Source organism: Rhinolophus hipposideros (genome assembly GCF_964194185.1).
Source record: "Rhinolophus hipposideros genome assembly, chromosome: 10".
NCBI lineage: Eukaryota > Metazoa > Chordata > Mammalia > Chiroptera > Rhinolophidae > Rhinolophus > Rhinolophus hipposideros.
This window is the reverse complement of record NC_138056.1, coordinates 11,764,307-11,782,486: the sequence shown is the minus strand read 5'-3', so window position 1 is coordinate 11,782,486 and position 18,180 is coordinate 11,764,307. Positions and strand designations below refer to the sequence as shown.

Sequence of the window (18,180 nt, the reverse complement as noted above, 5' to 3'; positions counted from 1 at the left end):
TGGTCTAGTCAAAGGCATTTTTTTCTGTGTATATCTAAAAACAGAGACAACTTTTTCATTTTCAAAACTGAGATTCAAAACTGAGATTCATGATTACTGAATCTTTACTGGGTGCCAAACTAGGCTGTAAAGATAGAAATATGGACCCTGAGATCAAAAAAATTTAAAATAATAAAGGGGCTGGTTTTACATAATTGAATATGTGTGTGTCTTAAATAGTAACAAATCTAGGTATATATTTAAGTAGAAGTCAACATACTATCAATGGAATATTAAAAGTTACAAAAATAATTATTTTTTTATATGTGTTTTAACAGAATTTGTAGACAGTCTGACTTTCAACATAAAGTTATTTAAATAACAACTAGTCATAAAAAAGGTTGAAATAATTGTATGGGATAATATAGAATTAATGAATACTAAAATATTACCCTGCAGGAAATTTGAGCAAAAATAGGCTCTAAGGTAGAAAAGAAGCTTTGAAATACAACTGAGTCAAATGTGTCAATTGGGGAAGTGACTAATTACATGGCTTTTCCTTTTTCACTGAAAGCAACATTCACAGATACAATTACAATTGGTTCTGACACTTATTTTGTTCAGACCCTGCCTGGTCTGACCTAACATTGTACTAGAAGCTATCAGTGTGTTGGAGCAGGAGTATAAAGGATGAACAAGTTCTTGTCTTATACAACCATAAGACTAACTTCAATTTACTCAAAGTAAATTGCTTCTTTCCTCTTTTGATCAACACTTCCGTTTTCTTATATTATAGCACTTAAAAAATTGTGTTGATTTTTCTCTTTACAGTTTTATAAACTCTACAAAACTATACAATCCTCAAGCTCCTTCAAGGTGAAGGTGCCTTTGTACTTGGAGTAGTACTTGGCTTATTGTAGAGATTCAGTAAACATTCATCAACTTTCTAATGGTACATAGCTGCAAAATCACCTGAAATATTAACATCTTTAAAATACCTTCTTATCATTTGCCTCCTTTAGCATTAAAATATTTACAAACAAGTCAACATATTTAATCCTATAGTTAGATATATAATAACTGTGACAAAGGACAATTGTGGGTGAATTTGAACTATGGTACAAATAGAACGTATCTGTCTCATTCTGAAAAAGAAATTAATATGCAAAGATAAGGGAAGGCATGAAAACCGCAGACCCCAGGAGGCTAGAATGCCACTAATAAACTCTACAAAAGTCACAAGTAAGGTAAGATTATATCTTTGTAAGAGTCATTCTTTGCCTGCTTTGGAAGTTAATATCTAAGACAAATAATTGTTTGGTGGTTCTTTTTTTTTTTAATTTATTTATTTATTTATTTATTAGTTTCAGGTGTACAAGACAAGGTAATACTTAGACGTTCATCATTTATATCCCTCACACTGTGAACCCCCCTCCCCCATCCACTATCCCTCCGACCTCACACTGAACCATCACATTATATATATAAAATTATAGTTGGCATTCATTAATGTTTAGCTTCTGGTGTACAATGCCATGATCAGGTATCCACAGTATCCCTGAGGTGGTCTCCCAAATAGGACGCATGTCCATCGGATATGTTTGGTGGCTCTTGTTTCTTGTATGGCAGGAGGAAGAAAGTGTTTTTGTGAAAGTGACTCTCACAAGTGGGGAGGAATACATTAATGACAGGGGGATGTTATCATAAGCTGTCTCTCCTGGAGGTTACAGCAAGTCTCATCACCACTGAGCTGACATTCCTCTCTACCATGGGACCAAAGCCCACGCATCATAAATGCTACAGGATTATGAAGTACTAAAGATTAGCTCATAACATTCGACATGTGTATGCACAATTTTGTGTTGGTTTGGAGAGATACAGAAATTTTCAGAAAACATAAGACACTGTTCATAGTGGTAACTTTGAGGAGTGAGAAGAATAGAAGATGAGCGTGGGGGCAAGTAAAGGAAATATTTTTCTCTTTTACTTTATATTCTTCTAAAGACTGAATGTTTTACTATAAGAAAGTATAATTTTCATAATGTAAAAGTAATATATAAAGTTATAAATGTAGAAGTGTATAAAGGAAGAGGAAGTATGTCCCACACCTACACATATAATTCCATCCCTTTACACTCACAATGCATTCATTGTTACATGTAGAACTATAAATCTCATATACCTATGTCTTTTATGTTTTGCCATTAGATTATAGCTTTTCATCATTGATTTAAAATTGATTTTACTGTTAAGGCAGTTAAAGTCAGATCCAGTTCTCATATACATATCTTTTATTTAATTTATAAAGAAAGGTACACTGTGATTTTGCTCTGAACATACATTTCTTCTGATCAATTTCCGAAAAGCTATTTTCACATCCTTGTTCCTCAAACTATAAATGATGGGGTTCAACATAGGGCTTACAAAAGTGTAGAAAACAGCAAGGATTTTGGACTGCTCCACTGAACTGTCCGTGGGAGGTCTAACATACATGCAGAACAGGGTCCCATAAAACACAATCACTGCCACCAGATGGGACCCACAGGTGGAAAAAGCTTTGTGTCTGCCTTCAGCAGAACGCATCCTCAGGATGGCAATGAGAATGAAGAGGTAGGAGATGAGGATTATGAGGAGGGAGTTGGAGAGGTTAAATCCTGCTACCACAAACATGGATGTCTCCTTAATGAAAGTGTCAGAGCAGGAGAGTCGGATGAGTGGCGGGTCGGCACAGTAGAAGTGATTAATGATGTTGGAGCCACAGAAGGTCAAGCGGTAGGTCCACATGGTTTCCATCAGGCCACTAAGGAACCCATAGGCATAAGGACCAGCAATCAGACGAATACAGAGCCCTTTAGACATCTTGCTGCTGTAAAGCAAAGGGTTACAGATGGCCACATACCTATCATAAGCCATTGCAGCAAGCACGTAATATTCAGTAATCACCATGGCAATAAAAAAATAACACTGGACTAAACACGCAGCATAGGAAATGGTTTTCCTTTCTGATAAGAAGTTCACCAACATCTTGGGAGTCACATTAGTGGAATAGCACAAATCCAAGCAGGATAAACTAGCAAGAAAGAAGTACATGGGGGTATGGAGGCGTGAATCCATCCTGATCAATACCAACATGCCGAGGTTCCCTCCGACAGTGATCAGGTAGATCACCAGGAACAGCACAAAGAAAACGGGCTGAAGCTCTGGACGATCTGTTAATCCCAAGAGAATAAATTCAGTCACCAAGGTGGAATTTCCTCTGACCATTTTCTTAGGTGCCAGCATTGTTCTCTTAGATGAATTAAAATAAAGATGTGAATGAGAAGTCCATCATATGTTTCTTCTCTCTCATGCTCTCATTCTCCTTCTCTCTCTTTCCACTCTCATCTCACACATAGCTATTATTAAACAGAGACCAAGACTATAGGAGCTGGGACTTTTAAGAAGATCATGGCCCCTACTAGCTAGGTGTATAATGTGCAGATGATTCCCAAAGAGAACGACTCCTGTGACACCAACTTGCTTTGGAATGGGGGAATTATGACCCAAAGTCTGTCTGAAAATGGATGGAGCCCCCACTGCCACTTGCAATTCACTATAAAATCAGGGGCTTTATAATTGAGCCCAGGAATGCTGTGAACAAAATGGTGACGGTGTATTTGAAAATATTTTTGCAGTCACTAACATGTGTGCATATTTAGAAGTTCAACCTTTGAGAGCTGCACTCCTTACCTGCGATATTAGAGCCCCAAATTATAGAGGTTTGAAGAAAATGCTCTGGGACCTGTTTTACTGCTGTAACGATGAAATGTAGGAGATTGTGGTATTCCTATGCAAACAGACCAAAGATAAGGACCACAAATTTGGAAATAAAGCCTATACGAATTACCAATGAAAGAATTTTCAGAAGACTTTGGATGAATAAAAACAACAAAGACGTGGAAAGGGGAAAAGAGAAGTGGCCAAAACTTAGATCATAGTTTTACTGGCTTATCCATTTTTTTTAATTTAACCAAGACAGCATTTAAGAGGTTTATAGCATATAACAAAATTTGGCAAATTGTGCTCCTGGTGGAAAACAAATTTGACGAAACTTTCTAGAGGGCTGTGTAAATACCTCAATCTTCTTTATTACAGACTATAATGTTCAGAAGTTATAAAACAAACACTAATTAAGAGAGAATTATTCTTAGCACAAAGGTCAGATGTTACTAATTATAATGAAAGATAATATTATCAGTTCAGATAATATTATCAGTTCATTCAGATAATATTATCAGTTCAGATAATATTGATTATAATGGAAGAATAAAATGAGAAATCTTTGTGCCAGGCACCTGGAGAATATTCTTTTCATTATGTATTCATTATGTCGTCATGTGTTATTTCATAAGTGATAGACTAAATAGGATAAGGAATCAAAATTAAAATGCCTATGGCATTTAGAAAATAAGCATGAGCGGAGCAGTCTGAGTAAGGGTGAACTGAAATGAGCAGAGAATGGTTCCCAGGGTACAGAGTCAGCAGGCCGGTTGAATTTTGTGGTAATGTGGCCCTGTGTTCCAAGATCTTAAGACCAATTTTAAAGAGGTATCAGAATTCATTATTTTTATGTGAAGCCTATCAAATACAGCATTGGCAAATAATTCAATTTTTAAACCTATCTTTAACCAGAGCATACTGAAAGAAGTCTGTAGGCTTGAACCACTGAAATGCAAATGACAATTCCATGCAATGACAATATCACCAACTATATTTCTAATATCTATACTGTTCCTGAACATTGATCCAAGTACCCTCAAAAGTTAACAACGTTGATATAATATAATATAATATAATATAATATAACCTAATATAGTACCAGGTCTTATATTAATTTTTACTCCAAAAGACTCATTAGAGCTGGTTGTGCAGCTAGGTCTTATTTTGGGGGAAAGAGGGTAGGAGGACAAGTGTGGGGAGGATTTTCAGATAGTGTGAAAAGTATATGCAGTAATAGGAGGCTTTCAAGAGAAATTAAACATAGTCTACACCGATGCAGGGATGAATTTTCTATTGTGTTTCTATTTCTATTCTATTTCTAAAATGTTTAGGAAGCAGCAAGCTGCCAAAGAAACTCAAAGTCCCCATCACAGGGCAAGAAGTGTGAACATTTCTGAAAGCTACAAGGTAGCATATTTTTGAATTTGTCTTTGACATATTTTTTTTTGGAGTGTGTATGTTGTATGTGTGTTAAAATCAAGTTATTGTGATGAATTAGAAACAACATTCCCTGTTAATTTGAAATAGAATTTGCAGGGCTTAAATCTACAACTTTGGTCTCTGGGAGGAAAATATAATAATTAGACAATCAGGATTTATGTAAATAGCAAAAGTGCTTTTTCCTCCCTCACCAAAAGGATGACTGCATTCGGAAAATATTTGCCTTAGTAATATAAGTCTTCCATTGTAATGACATAAAGATATCCATCTAATCTTGAAATCTGTACAACTATGCCCTAAATAGTAGCACCAGGTTGGTCATCATATTACATTCAAAAACTAATAAAGACAATAAAAAATATAACAAACAGGGGGCGGCCAGATGGCTCAATTGGTTAGAGTGCGAGTTCTGAGCAACAGGGTTGCTGGTTCAATTTCCACAAGGGCCAGTGAGCTGGGCCCACCACAACTAGATTGAAGACAATGAGCTGCCACTGAACTTCCAGAGGGGTGGCCAGATCGCTCAGTTGGTTAGATCTCTCAAAATAAGGTTGCCGGTTCGATTCCCACATGGGATGGTAGGCTGTGCCCCCTGCAACTAAAGACAGAGGATGGCAACTGGACTTGGAGCTGGGCTGCGACCTCCACAGCTGGATTGAAGGACAACGACTTGGAGCTGATGGGCCCTGGAGAGGCACAGTGTTCTCCAATATTCCGTAATAACAATAAATAAATAAATAAATAAATAAATAAATAAATAAATAAATAAATAAATAAATAAATAAAATTTAAATATATATTAAATATATATATATATATATATATATATAAAGATTGGAATTTAATCTGCCTATTTCCTACCCTTTCCTGTAAATAGGTTCAGCTATCACACTCTACAGTTTGGGAAGAAAAGACTATATTTTGATAATAAGGCTAGAAAGATATATTTCCTCTCATTTACACAGGCACTTCAGTTTTACAAAACAATTATGCTATTCTATTTTATTTTACCTTCAGGAAAATCCTCCAACTGATAGAGCAAGTACAATTAGGAATGGGGAAAATAGGGCACAAAGAAACATCAAATACCTGAGTCTGTAGATTACTATTTCCAAAACTGTGCTCAGTGGAACAAGTGGATATCAGGCAACAAAACAAGTCTAGGATAAAAATAAGTTTGAAAAATGCTGAGTTTGGGGGGAAAAGGAGATGGGTTTCTCTGTTGCAGAGAATCTCAGCACCTTTTATACATCCATATGGATTTCAAGCTACAGAAGGTGGGCACGAATATGCAGCCTTTCTTAAGATTATTTGTTCAAAGAACCCAGAGCATCACAAATGTTCTCTTTAGGCTAAGAATACCTCATGCCACAATGAGCACCAGAGATTGCTCGAATCCTTGCACTTCAAATGCTAAACAATATATAAGGAAGTAAGCTATGTTCTGTGCTACTTGGAAAACCACCTTCATTCACTAATGCCATTGGTAGGGTACTAAAGTATGTTTGAATTGGTCATTGATTCATGTTCTTAAAAGCAGTTGCTTGGAGAAAATACTGAGCATGAAAAAGGAACTCCATAAATGGGAAGAGAATAGAAACAAGCAGAAAAAAATCTAAGAGCTCTGAAGGAAATAGACTACCATGTGACTATCAATAGACTATCAATGCTCCGTACATCAATCACAGGCGGGCTCAAATCTTCTCTACCTGCAAACACATCATCTGTGCAGATAGATCATAATACTAGCACCTGTTAGCTCATCATATCATTTCAAACAAATAATAATGGTTGCTTACTATTTGGGATAAGGCACATGATAAATTAACATATATGTGAATATAAGAGGAAACAAGTTCCAAATATTTTAAATACTGTCATATAACTTGCACACACTTTAATTTTGTCTGTGTTGAAATTCCTACTTGTTAAGCTCTTTTTAAAATTATACATCCCTAGTTTCTCCTCCCCTCCCTTTTTAAAGCCCTTGTGGTACCATCCATGACTCTGTTCCAAGACCACTCTAATTGAGTTTCTTGTCTGATTCATATTATAAAGACCAAAAAGTAGCTGGAAAACATGATTCTCAATATCTCAAAAAAAAAAAAAAAAAACTGAGCTCTGAGGTGTGCATATGAAAAACACCGTTGGCAAATTTAAAATATTTTTGGTAAGTCTCTGTGATAAATTCAAACTTGCTGCATTAGAGCCTTTTTTCTACTGAAAGTATCTGAATAGAAACTGAAGATTATTTCTGTTTCTATAAGCAAATTTGTATACAGCATGCACTGCTAGGATGTGTCCAAGGCTCATGTTTATTGGCTGTGGAAACTGCCTTATATAAGTTCCTACTTAATTTTTACTATACCCAGTGTACCCTGTGGTTAGAAAGATTGTACTTTTATGTGATATATGCAAGCAGCAACAAACTTTATCCTCCATGACTCTTATAATTTCCTAACTCCTATTCCAATACAGAATTCCAAGTAATTCCTATTGAATTACTGGAGATATTGTTGAACCAGTGTATAATAGCCATGAATAATTTGTTCTCTGAATGAGAAAAATCACACAAAAAATAATTAAATTTTAGTGAGGCAGAAAACCAGACATCTTTCAAACACGGGTTTCCTTATGGCAATGGTGTCCAATTTGAAATTTCTGGATCATTAGGAGTCCTTGTAGGTAGCAATGAGTTTTTTAAAGTCTATGTTCCTTATTTCAAAAAATATAACTGAACAAAAACTTCACATTAGATTTTACAAGCTCAATAATGTCAAATTGCTTTCCTCTGGTTTGGAATGGTCACAAATAAACTAGGTAACAGAAACCATACAGATTTGTTTATGCTGATGAATTTGCTTCACAAAGATATCACGTATATGTTTATTTTTTATGATGTAAATATGCAAGAAAAAACATTACTTGTAGTTGAATAGAAATTGTTGAACAAAAAAACACAGGTGCCATTTATGGTAAATGAGTAAACACAATAAACATTTGGTGAAAATCTGGAGCTCTAAGAATTTCTTAGTCTCCCATGGGGGGAAAAAAGCAATCAATCAATAAAAGTGTGAAGCTCACCTTTACAAGTGTTACTGGTACCTGTAATACTACTTGGTGAAATGGTTCACTTGGGGACAAAGCATGCCCTCTTCAGGCTCCAGTGACAGCGCAAATGTCCCAGGTAGCAGGATCACAGTGAAGTACTGTCACATTTACTAACTACTCCCTGTACGTACGGTCACTGTTTTTGGAGTCCTGTAAGATGAACTTGAGTGGAAACACTAGGGCCTGTTGAAGCCACAGAAAGGAACACAGAAAATAGAAATAAGAGTTATTGAAATTTAGTTTTTAGTAATTCAGTCTAGAAACTGCCTCAATGCGTCATCAAGACATGGAGAAATTTGCAAGAATAGCTGAGCGAAATGATATTTTAAGGTAGGAAACGAAGGAAAAGTTAGATGAGTCGTGTAGTTGGTGAGGCCGTACATTTCAGGGGAATATAATTTCCCAGGAAGGAGCATCTTCAGGTCTACGCTGCCATCATGAACTCCGGTACCTTTCCCCTCTTTTGGTTTTCCATTCCACTGTCTCGCCAATATAGGGCAGGGTACATTACCTGATTACAACGCATGAACCTAAATTACAGAGCATGTTACACATTATGGCTTTGTACTAGCCAATAACATATCAGTAAAGACTTCTTTGAGTCTTCATTTAGAAAACAATTTTTTTTTAAGGAAGATCAAATATATGGTGATGGAAGAAGAACTGACTCTGGGTGGTGAACACACAATGGGATTTATAGGTGATGTAATACAGAATTGTACACCTGAAATCTATATAATTTTACTAACAATTGTCACCCCAATAAACTGAAAAAAAAACAATTTTGTTTTGTTTTGTTTTGGTTTTTGGTTTTGGCTTTGGTCTTTTTTTAACATTGATATAGTGGCCCTCTTTCTATAGACTTCAGAGGTTTCATTTCTTCGGTATCAGAATTTGACTAAATAATTTCTAAAATTTCCATCATTTATAACATTCTGATCCATCATTTATGGAATTACAAACCCTATACTCATTACCAGTCATGTATCTCTTAGTTAATATTAAATTTGCCCCCAAACTTTCCATCTCCAATAATTTAAAGAGATTTATAAGCTCTATGAGAGTTTCATTTTTGCTAGAATGGGTATTATCATGCTTGAATTTGTCCCTCTTCTGAATTATTTGCCAAGATTTTTCTTTTGGTGAGGGGACTATTCTTTCAATAAATATTAGTCTAAAAGAATGTTTAAGATTGTCAAGTGTTTACTCCAATACGGTTATTTAATGTGTGTTAAATCATTGCATGAATGGGGAGAACGCTATTTGTAAAGTAAAATAAATAATGTAAACACATAATTCCAATAAAAGTTTATATTCTCTAGTGACCAATCTACACAAGAAATACTTGCAAAGACATTATGCTGATATTCAAAGCTGATTCCGTTGTCACCGGAATCCTACTCATGAAGATCCAAAACTAAAACAAGAAGAAAATTACAAACATAGAAGTCAGAATTTTCATTTCTACCTGACCGGGGAAAGGTTTTCTCAGAGACACTAGTGGTCCAAGGGATGAGTTGTGGGTAATGATTTATAGCCAACTTATAATTTGAAACTTTTATCCCTAACGTATTTTTCAATACACCCTGAAAAAATAATTACAATGTTGCTACAAGAGAAAACTCTAGGGAAATAGATATTTATGTAGATTCATACTTATTAGAGCTTCGAAATTTGCACAATATAATTGCATCAGTTCATAATCGTTTTGAGCTGATTGATTTGGGTGATCAGGAGTTTATTCCCATAGAAATTCTGCATTATGGTTCACTATTGATTCTAATCAGATCAGTTGAAAATTAATAAAGATATAAAACAATTTGTGGACTTTGAGGTTTCTGTGACATTTTCCCAGTCTGAATTGTGTTTTGTACATTCCCTTCCACAAAAGTACTACAGAGTGTTTGCTAAAAAACTTTCATTATTGAATAAAGTGGTTAAGTTACAAAATCCCATGAGTAAAATCATTAGGACAAGATATAATAAGTTGTAGAGGAGTTCATTCAAGGTGTTAGGTCCAGGAGTTGGACAGTAATATAGCATGGAAAACCTGGTAAGCATGTCATTTGCCAACATATTATCTATTTACCCACAGGTGGAAACAAATAGAGTAAAGGTGAAAATAGTAAGTCTACATTTTCTTCCCATTTACCAAGTATCCAATTATCTACTACAACAAAAAAATTGTAATTATGTGAGATGACAGATGAAATAATCTTATTATTTTAATCATTTTCTAATATATATTTTTATAAAGCATCACATTGTACATCTTAAGCTTAAAAATTGTTATATGTCAATTATATCACAATCAAGTTAGAAAATACACTAGTCAATAAATTTTCAAGAATAAAATCATAAGCTGAGTGCTCATTCACAAGAGAACTAAATTAGAAATATATAACAATGAAATATCTTTTAAAGTCCCAAATGTATAGTAATTAACCACTCTCTGCTAAACAACCCTCAGATTAGAGAAGTCACTGAGAAAATAAGAAAATATTGCAAACTGAATTATAAAAATATGAGTAGCTTTCAGCTAAAGCAACGTTTAGGTGAAAGATATAAATACAGATGACAAAAAAAGTGAGACTGAAATAAATACTCCAAACTTTCATTTAAAAAAACTAGAAAAGAAGATGAACAATAACCCCAGTGAGTTCTAAATTATTGAAGTCCCAGTGATGCAGAAAACATTTATTCTTTTCCTAGACCTGAGTTTATGGATCCAGCGTTGCAGGTCAGGAGGAGGAAATAGGGTACTATGGCTCAGAGGCCACAAACTAGATCCACAAACTCAGGTCTGAGAAAGAATGCTCAGAATGCTCATTCTATTCCTCTCTCTTTCCATCCCCATACCTTCAGAAAAACCTTCAGCAGTACATGATACAGGCACATTCATAAGAAACAGGAAACCACTATGATGACCACAATTTCTTGTTTTAGTTGGTAAGGAGGGAAGGAGTACAGAAGGGCGTGTGTCTTAAAGACTCCTACCCCAGAAGAAAGATGGTAATAAGAATAGAACAAATTCAAGGCACTGGGCTGATAACATGCTTATCCTGCCTACTGCTATACACAATAAAAGCACACCAGTGACCCAGGGCATACCAAGAGGGAATTTTCACTTAGAGCACTGCTTCCCAACTTTCATGTGTTTACAAACAACGTAGAATTTGCTTCAAACACAGGTTTGATACAGTAGATGTGAGGTGCAGGATGTGATGCCACACTCCAGCAATGTCCAAGGTAATGCTGTGGCTGCTGGTCCAAGGACCACACGTTGAGGGACAAGCGCCTAGACCAACAGGTGCCACTCATTTTTCCCCACACCTGAGCTTTGGAGCTGAGCTACCGGAGGCATATCCATGAAGAATACCAAAGCACATCACAAATGCAGACATCTGAGCCAAAGGTTTAGTGTTATGGTTTATTGGCAAGTGGAGGCATTGCCATCTTAGTGACCACATTTCGTCGGAGGACAGTGTTCAATGCTCGCTTTACATCTTTGTTCCGCAGACTGTAGATCAATGGATTAAGCACCGGATTTGCAAAGGTGTAGAAGATAGCTATCATTTTGGATTCCTCGACAGTCTTATCGGTTGGAGGTCTTACATACATGCAGAAGAGTGTCCCATAAAATAGGGTAACAGCCAACATGTGGGAACCACAGGTGGAGAATGCCTTGTGCCTTCCCTCTGTGGATTTGATCTGGAGGATGGCAGCAATAATGAAGGCATAGGACACCAGGATGATGGTGAGAGAGCTGGAGAGATTGAAACTAGCTGATATGAGCATGGCATGCTCTTTCAGGTAAGTGTCGGAGCAGGAAAGCCTAATGAGTGGCGGGTCAGCACAATAGAAGTGGTTGATGACATTGGACCTACAGAAGGTCAAGCGGAAGGTCAGGATAGCCTGGAACAGCCCATCTGAGAAGCCATAGACATAAGGAAACGTGGCCAAGCAGATGCAGGTGCGCCTGGACATTTTCACACTGTAACGCAGAGGGTTGCATATGGCCACGTAGCGGTCATAGGCCATGGCTGCCAGCATGTAAAACTCAGTGAGGAGAAGCGCAATGAATATGTAACACTGTGTAAAGCAGCCAGCAAAGGTGATGGTCTTCTTCTCTGATAGGAAATTAGTCAACATCTGCGGGGTTGCATTTGAGGTATAGCACAAGTCCACGAAGGCTAAGTTGGTAAGGAAGAAGTACATGGGCTTGTGAAGGCGAGAGTCCAGTCTGATCAACACAATCATGCCCATGTTACCCAAGAGGGTGACAAGGTACACAACCAGGAACAGCACAAAGAGGAGAGGCTGGAGTTCAGGGCGCTCTGTGAGCCCCAGGAGAATGAATTCTGTTACTACACTGTCATTCGTCCTGGGCATTTTCTGAGAGTCTGTGCCTGCACTTGAAACAATGGAAATAGGGCAGACATAAAGGTGAAGGTCATGCTACTGATTATTGAAATGATTTTTTCTTCTGAAATCCTTATGTCGTTCAAAAGCAAACTATTATAAATCAACTTTGTATTTCTACTAAGCCATTATCTCAGTTGCCTTTATATTGAATTATTAGATTTCTACTTCTTACCTACACTTATACCTATAGATATACTTATAGATAACTATCCTTATACCCATACTTATATTCATATATACGACTTATATCTATGTATATATATGTATATATGTATATGTATATGTATATATATATATATATATATATATATATATATCCATATCCATACATATCCCATATCTCTCCCTGCACTATTTTTTGCTACTCAAACTCTTACTCATCCTGTATGGCCCAATTTAAAAGCCCATCTTTTGTGAAGAGTTTATCAATTCAGTCCTATCATACTTGAGGTTGAATTCATCCCTTCCTATTTTATGCTTGCAGTACTCCCTGTACACCTCTAACTTATTCCCTAATACATCACATCTCTATACTCATATATTAGTCAGGGGCAGGGACAAAATCCAGTCCATTATTGTACTACGACTTCTAAGCACATGGTTATATACTGGGTTTTAAAACAAAAAGAAAAAAAATAGTGTAAGCATGAAAGAATGATTTGCATGCAGTGTTTTACTCATCTCCGTGTCCTCATGGAGATTTTCTTGATGTCATATACTTAGGAGAGTTAAGTGCTTTTTGAACTTGAGTTCACAAAGCAATTATTTGAGAACCTTATTTTTTTTGAGAACCTTTTTAATCAAGCAAATCACAGAAAGCTTTTTTTCAGAAAGCCTAATATGAGATACTGTTATCTTCATATTTAACAATTATCCACAATATTCTAATGCTGGCGTTCCCAGAATCACACTTTAAACAGGCACGTCACAGTAGTACCATAAACATATGCCAAATAAATGAACAAGAATCATTAAACCAATTTTGAGTGTAATCTATAGCAATGACATAATGTGTTTATAAATGTTTTGCATAGTTAGTATTTAAATTATTAATCACAACATGTATCTATATAGACAAACTAAAATCCCTGTGGTTTTTTAACTCTCCTTCACATCCCAACTAGCACTGAGTCCCCTCTTCCTTTCTCTCAAGATGCTTTTATTTTTTGTCTTTTCTCTCACACTTATTTTTAAAAACCTGCCCCATTCTTGTCTCATTTCAAAATGAATCACTAAAACATACTTTAGTGGTATAACTGTTAGAAAGACAGTGACAAAGTCTTCTTATATCTCTATGTTCTTTACCCAGAATAGTAAATACTATGTTTGCTGAATACACTAATAACAGTTATTAATAACATATAATGGTCCTTAACCATGCTAGGTCAAGCTAACATATAATGGTCCTTAACCATGGTACTTAACCATGAGTCACTTCATTCTCCATTTGTAAGTGGGAATAATAATATTCACCCTTCCTCTGTCTAGTCATTACAGATATACACGAAAGAAATATTAATGGATACTCATCATATCGTATGAGTAGACACTATAAATGCAAAATGAACAAAGCCATCAAAAAGCCCTGCCCTCTGGCATTCACGTTCTGGTGGACAGAGACATAGCACCGTAAGTAAGTACATGGTGTTTCACATGGTAGAAAAAGAAAGAAAATGGACTTTGGGGACAGAGTGATCAAATTTTTTAAAAAGTAGCATCAACAAAGAACTCATGAAAAGGTGACATTTTTAGCAACAAACTGAAGGAAGAAGAGAACAAGCAACAAGGTTATTTCAAGAAGGGTGTTCAGAAAAAATAAAGAGCAGATGCAAAGATACCCTATGTGGTCTTCCTTTGGGATTGCTGGTGATATCTGTTTGTACAGAGTATACACACAGCGGAGCAGAAAATTCCAGCTGAGATGTTCTCTAAAATACAAATGTTCCACTTCATTGACATCTGATTCAGCTCTACCTATGACTTTCCTACCAAGAATATCAAGAGCCTTCACTGGAGAATAGGAGTCATCGGTTTGCAGCTTCTCTTCAAGAAGCATCCAGTACAAAATACTCTGAAAACAGCACTTTGATTTGTATGACAGCAGATGGGTGGCTTAAAAGATAGTTTCATCTTTTCCTGTACCCAGGAAATCCCAGAGAGTGAATAGGTGGTGGTTACCTGAACAGAGAAAACTGGAAAGGTTTGGGAATTTCAGGTTATTTATAAAGATTTGGGAATTTCAGATTTATAAAGACACAGCTGGAAATTGGACTTGACAGTGTCATTTGCAAAGGGCCATTTGTTTCATGTCACTTAACGACTGCCTGTGGGTCTGAAATAATTTTGATCACAAGCTCAATGACTTGTAAGGGATCCAGAATTATCCAATCGAAGTACATCAGAAATACTGGTAAGTGGAGAGAAGCAAAAAAGACTATGAATAATACATGTTTACAGAGAAAGAAAATCACAGCTGCTCTGACTTTTTGTGTCAGTCCAGATGGAAAGGTTAACATCTTCTAAAAGAGGCATCTGTGGGTTCCCAGTTCACAACCAGGGAGAGCCTCTACCTGATGGAGGCCAGCAAGGGAGTAGCTCAAGGACAGGAGAAAACTATGAATTGCAAAACCTGGACCTAGGACTAGCTATGCAATATACAGGGCCCAGTACAAAGTAAAATGCAAATGATCCTTGTTCAAAAATTATTAAAAATTTCAACACCATGACAGCAGGGCATTGAACCTAGCTTGAAGGACTTCCGAAAACTAGGCTATGTCAACCGCACAAGTTGCTTCCCAATAAAGCCAGCCTAAGAGAGCTGACAGTGGGGAAAAGGAAGGAGAAGGAGAGCACTTTAACTCCTGCATAAAGAAGAAGAAGACAGATAGAAGAAGAAAATGAATAGAAGGATCCGTAACAAGGATCAGCTCTGGTGAGAATGCCCTCAAGAGAAGCCCATCAGCTAGCTGTCTAGATATATTTCGTGAGTCATGAAACTACAAATGAATGACAAAAGACTTTTTTTTTTCAGAATAAAAGAAAGTAGAGTTAAGGAAAAACTTTCAACAAGGATTCATTATAAGAATGGCCCTTAAGCTTCTTGTTTTTTAAATACTAATCCCACAAAAGATCTAATGAAACTATTGGAACCATGGATCCTCAACCTGATAAATGCACACATTAAGGATCTAACAACAACAACAAAAACAATATGTAAGGGGCTTATAGATTGTCTGTCTCTAAGAACTCTTGAATTAGGGTAGGCTCCGTCCCATGTCTGAAAATATCCTTACATTTGTGGGTGGTGCAGAATGTTGGCCTTTCTTGGTTCTTTGCAACAGTGACAGGTCTGCAAAATATTGTCCAGGAAGATCAACAGAAATTGTAATAAACCTACCATCATGGAAATTAGTTAAGGTTCAAACTCTGCTACTGAAAAGAGAAAGGATTACAAAGGAATTGCGGTACAAAATGTGTAGGTCTCAGTGTGAGATTTTAATACAATTTCTTCATGACTAAAAATAAAGAGAATAAAAACACAAACACTTACTCTGGTTCTGATAAGCACCTATTTTCTCAGCCTCTGACTAAGTGCTTCATAGAGGCCTCGCTAAGCTGTAAAAAGTGGCCATATTTATTCACCATTGTGGGAGGTAGGAACTGCTCTTCAGACAAATCTCAGAAGGATTTAAAAGTAGCGGCAATGAGTGTTGCATTGGGAATCACCTGTCTTAGGTTTAATTGGAACACTGTGATCAGAAAATGAATCATATGCTTTCACTAACAATTGTCACCCCAATAAATTAAAAAAAAAAAGAAAATGAATCATATGCCTCAGTGATATTTTCCATAATTTCAAATTTACTATTTGCCCTAAGAGCCTTGTGGAAGGCACACAAAAGCATGTCATCTTGAAATTTTATCATGGTCTGCTTGTTATGTTTTCTATTTCTTTGATACTAAAACTATCCTCTCTTAACATCCAGAGCTCTGATGAACGTCGATGTCTTGGACAAGATCTACCATGAACAAGATTTAGCAACACAGGTCATTGGCAGACATCTTGGTGAGCGTCTCCTATGTGTGAACAACTGTCCCAGAGCTACTTTGGTTGACTTTTTTTAAGTTAAAGTTTATTGGGACAAGTGTTAGCAAAGTTCCATAGGTTTCAGGTATACAATTCTGTAATGCATCATCTATATATCACATTGTGTGTTCACCACCCAGAGTCTGTTCTCATTCCATCACCATATAGTCGAACCCCTTTATTGACTTTTTAACATAACCCTAAGAAGTAGGGGCTTCATCCTAAATTTTCAGCTAAAAAAACAGAGATTCCACTAAAAGAATAGTGATGGATAACTTACCCAGGGCCACGTACCTAGTAAGTGGCAGGGTAGGGCTTTGATGCCTGTCTTCACATACCGACTTGACTACATTTTCAATTGTGGGTGGCTGCCATTCCTGAGCCTGTAGTCATAGTTTGTTCTTTGTTCCCTCACCATTTTTTAAACATTTCCTTAGCTTCCCTCCAATCAGTGCTTTCCTTATTCTCATAAGATTTAAGTGGGCCTGATAGTAAGATACACTCAAATTAAAGGGAAGAATTGTTTGGACAACATGCAATGAACAACCATAAAGAGAAGACTAATAAATTTAAACTGCATTAAAATGAAATATTTCTGTACCAGCAAACATATTGTGCACAAAAATAAAATACAAGCTACAAACAGTTTGAAGATATTTGCATTGAATGTATAATTAAAAGATTAGTTCCTAGTACAGAATACATAAAGAGCTATTACAAATGTAGACAATAAAGATCAAATTACCCGGATGAAAAATGAACAAAGAATATGAACAAACAACTGGAGGAAAAAAAAGAGACATCTCCAATTATCATCAAACATTTAAAAACACTTCACTTGTAATGACGATCCAACAACTTATACAAGAAATGAGAATTCATTTTGCACCATCAGATTGGAAAACATTTTAAAAGTCTGACAATATATTGTGCTGACAAGAATGTAGGATAAGAGCACTTTCAAACATTTATTGTCAGGAGTACGAGCAATTTGGCTACATCTCGTACATTTAAAGATGTTCATATTTTATGACCCAGAAATTACCATCATAGGTACGTAGGTACATACATGAGAGGACTCTTTGAACTGCTACATATTCAGAATTCCATAAGAAAATCTATTGTGGGATTTTTATATCAAAAATTGGAAAAATAGAGTTGTGCATCAATAGTATAATATATAAATATATCGTATAATATAATATAGTATAAAATATATCGTATAATATAAAATATATCATATAATATAATATAGTATAATATATAATTATATATTTATAATATATAAATATGACATATTTATATATCAACATAGAATATATCAGTAAAAATTACTGCTACAAAAATCAGCATAAACAAGCCTGACAAAGTTTAGTGAA

The 18,180-nt window shown here is 35.9% G+C and overlaps 2 protein-coding genes across 2 annotated transcripts; both read right to left on the bottom strand.

Annotated features, from left to right (window-relative positions):
- Positions 1–2,242: 2,242 nt before the first annotated feature.
- On the bottom strand, positions 2,243–3,261 carry LOC308503350 (olfactory receptor 5M5-like; the record flags this gene model as incomplete). Its single annotated transcript, XM_081062673.1, is given in 2 exon segments — positions 2,243–2,350; positions 2,353–3,261. Coding segments are annotated over 2 exon segments (1,017 nt in total).
- Positions 3,262–11,712: 8,451 nt separating this feature from the next.
- Positions 11,713–12,681, bottom strand: LOC308504300 (olfactory receptor 5M11; the record flags this gene model as incomplete). Its single annotated transcript, XM_081064647.1, has 1 exon — positions 11,713–12,681. The coding sequence occupies one exon, from the start codon at positions 12,679–12,681 to the stop codon at positions 11,713–11,715; it is 969 nt and encodes a 322-aa protein (XP_080920773.1).
- Between the last annotated feature and the right edge of the window lie 5,499 nt (positions 12,682–18,180).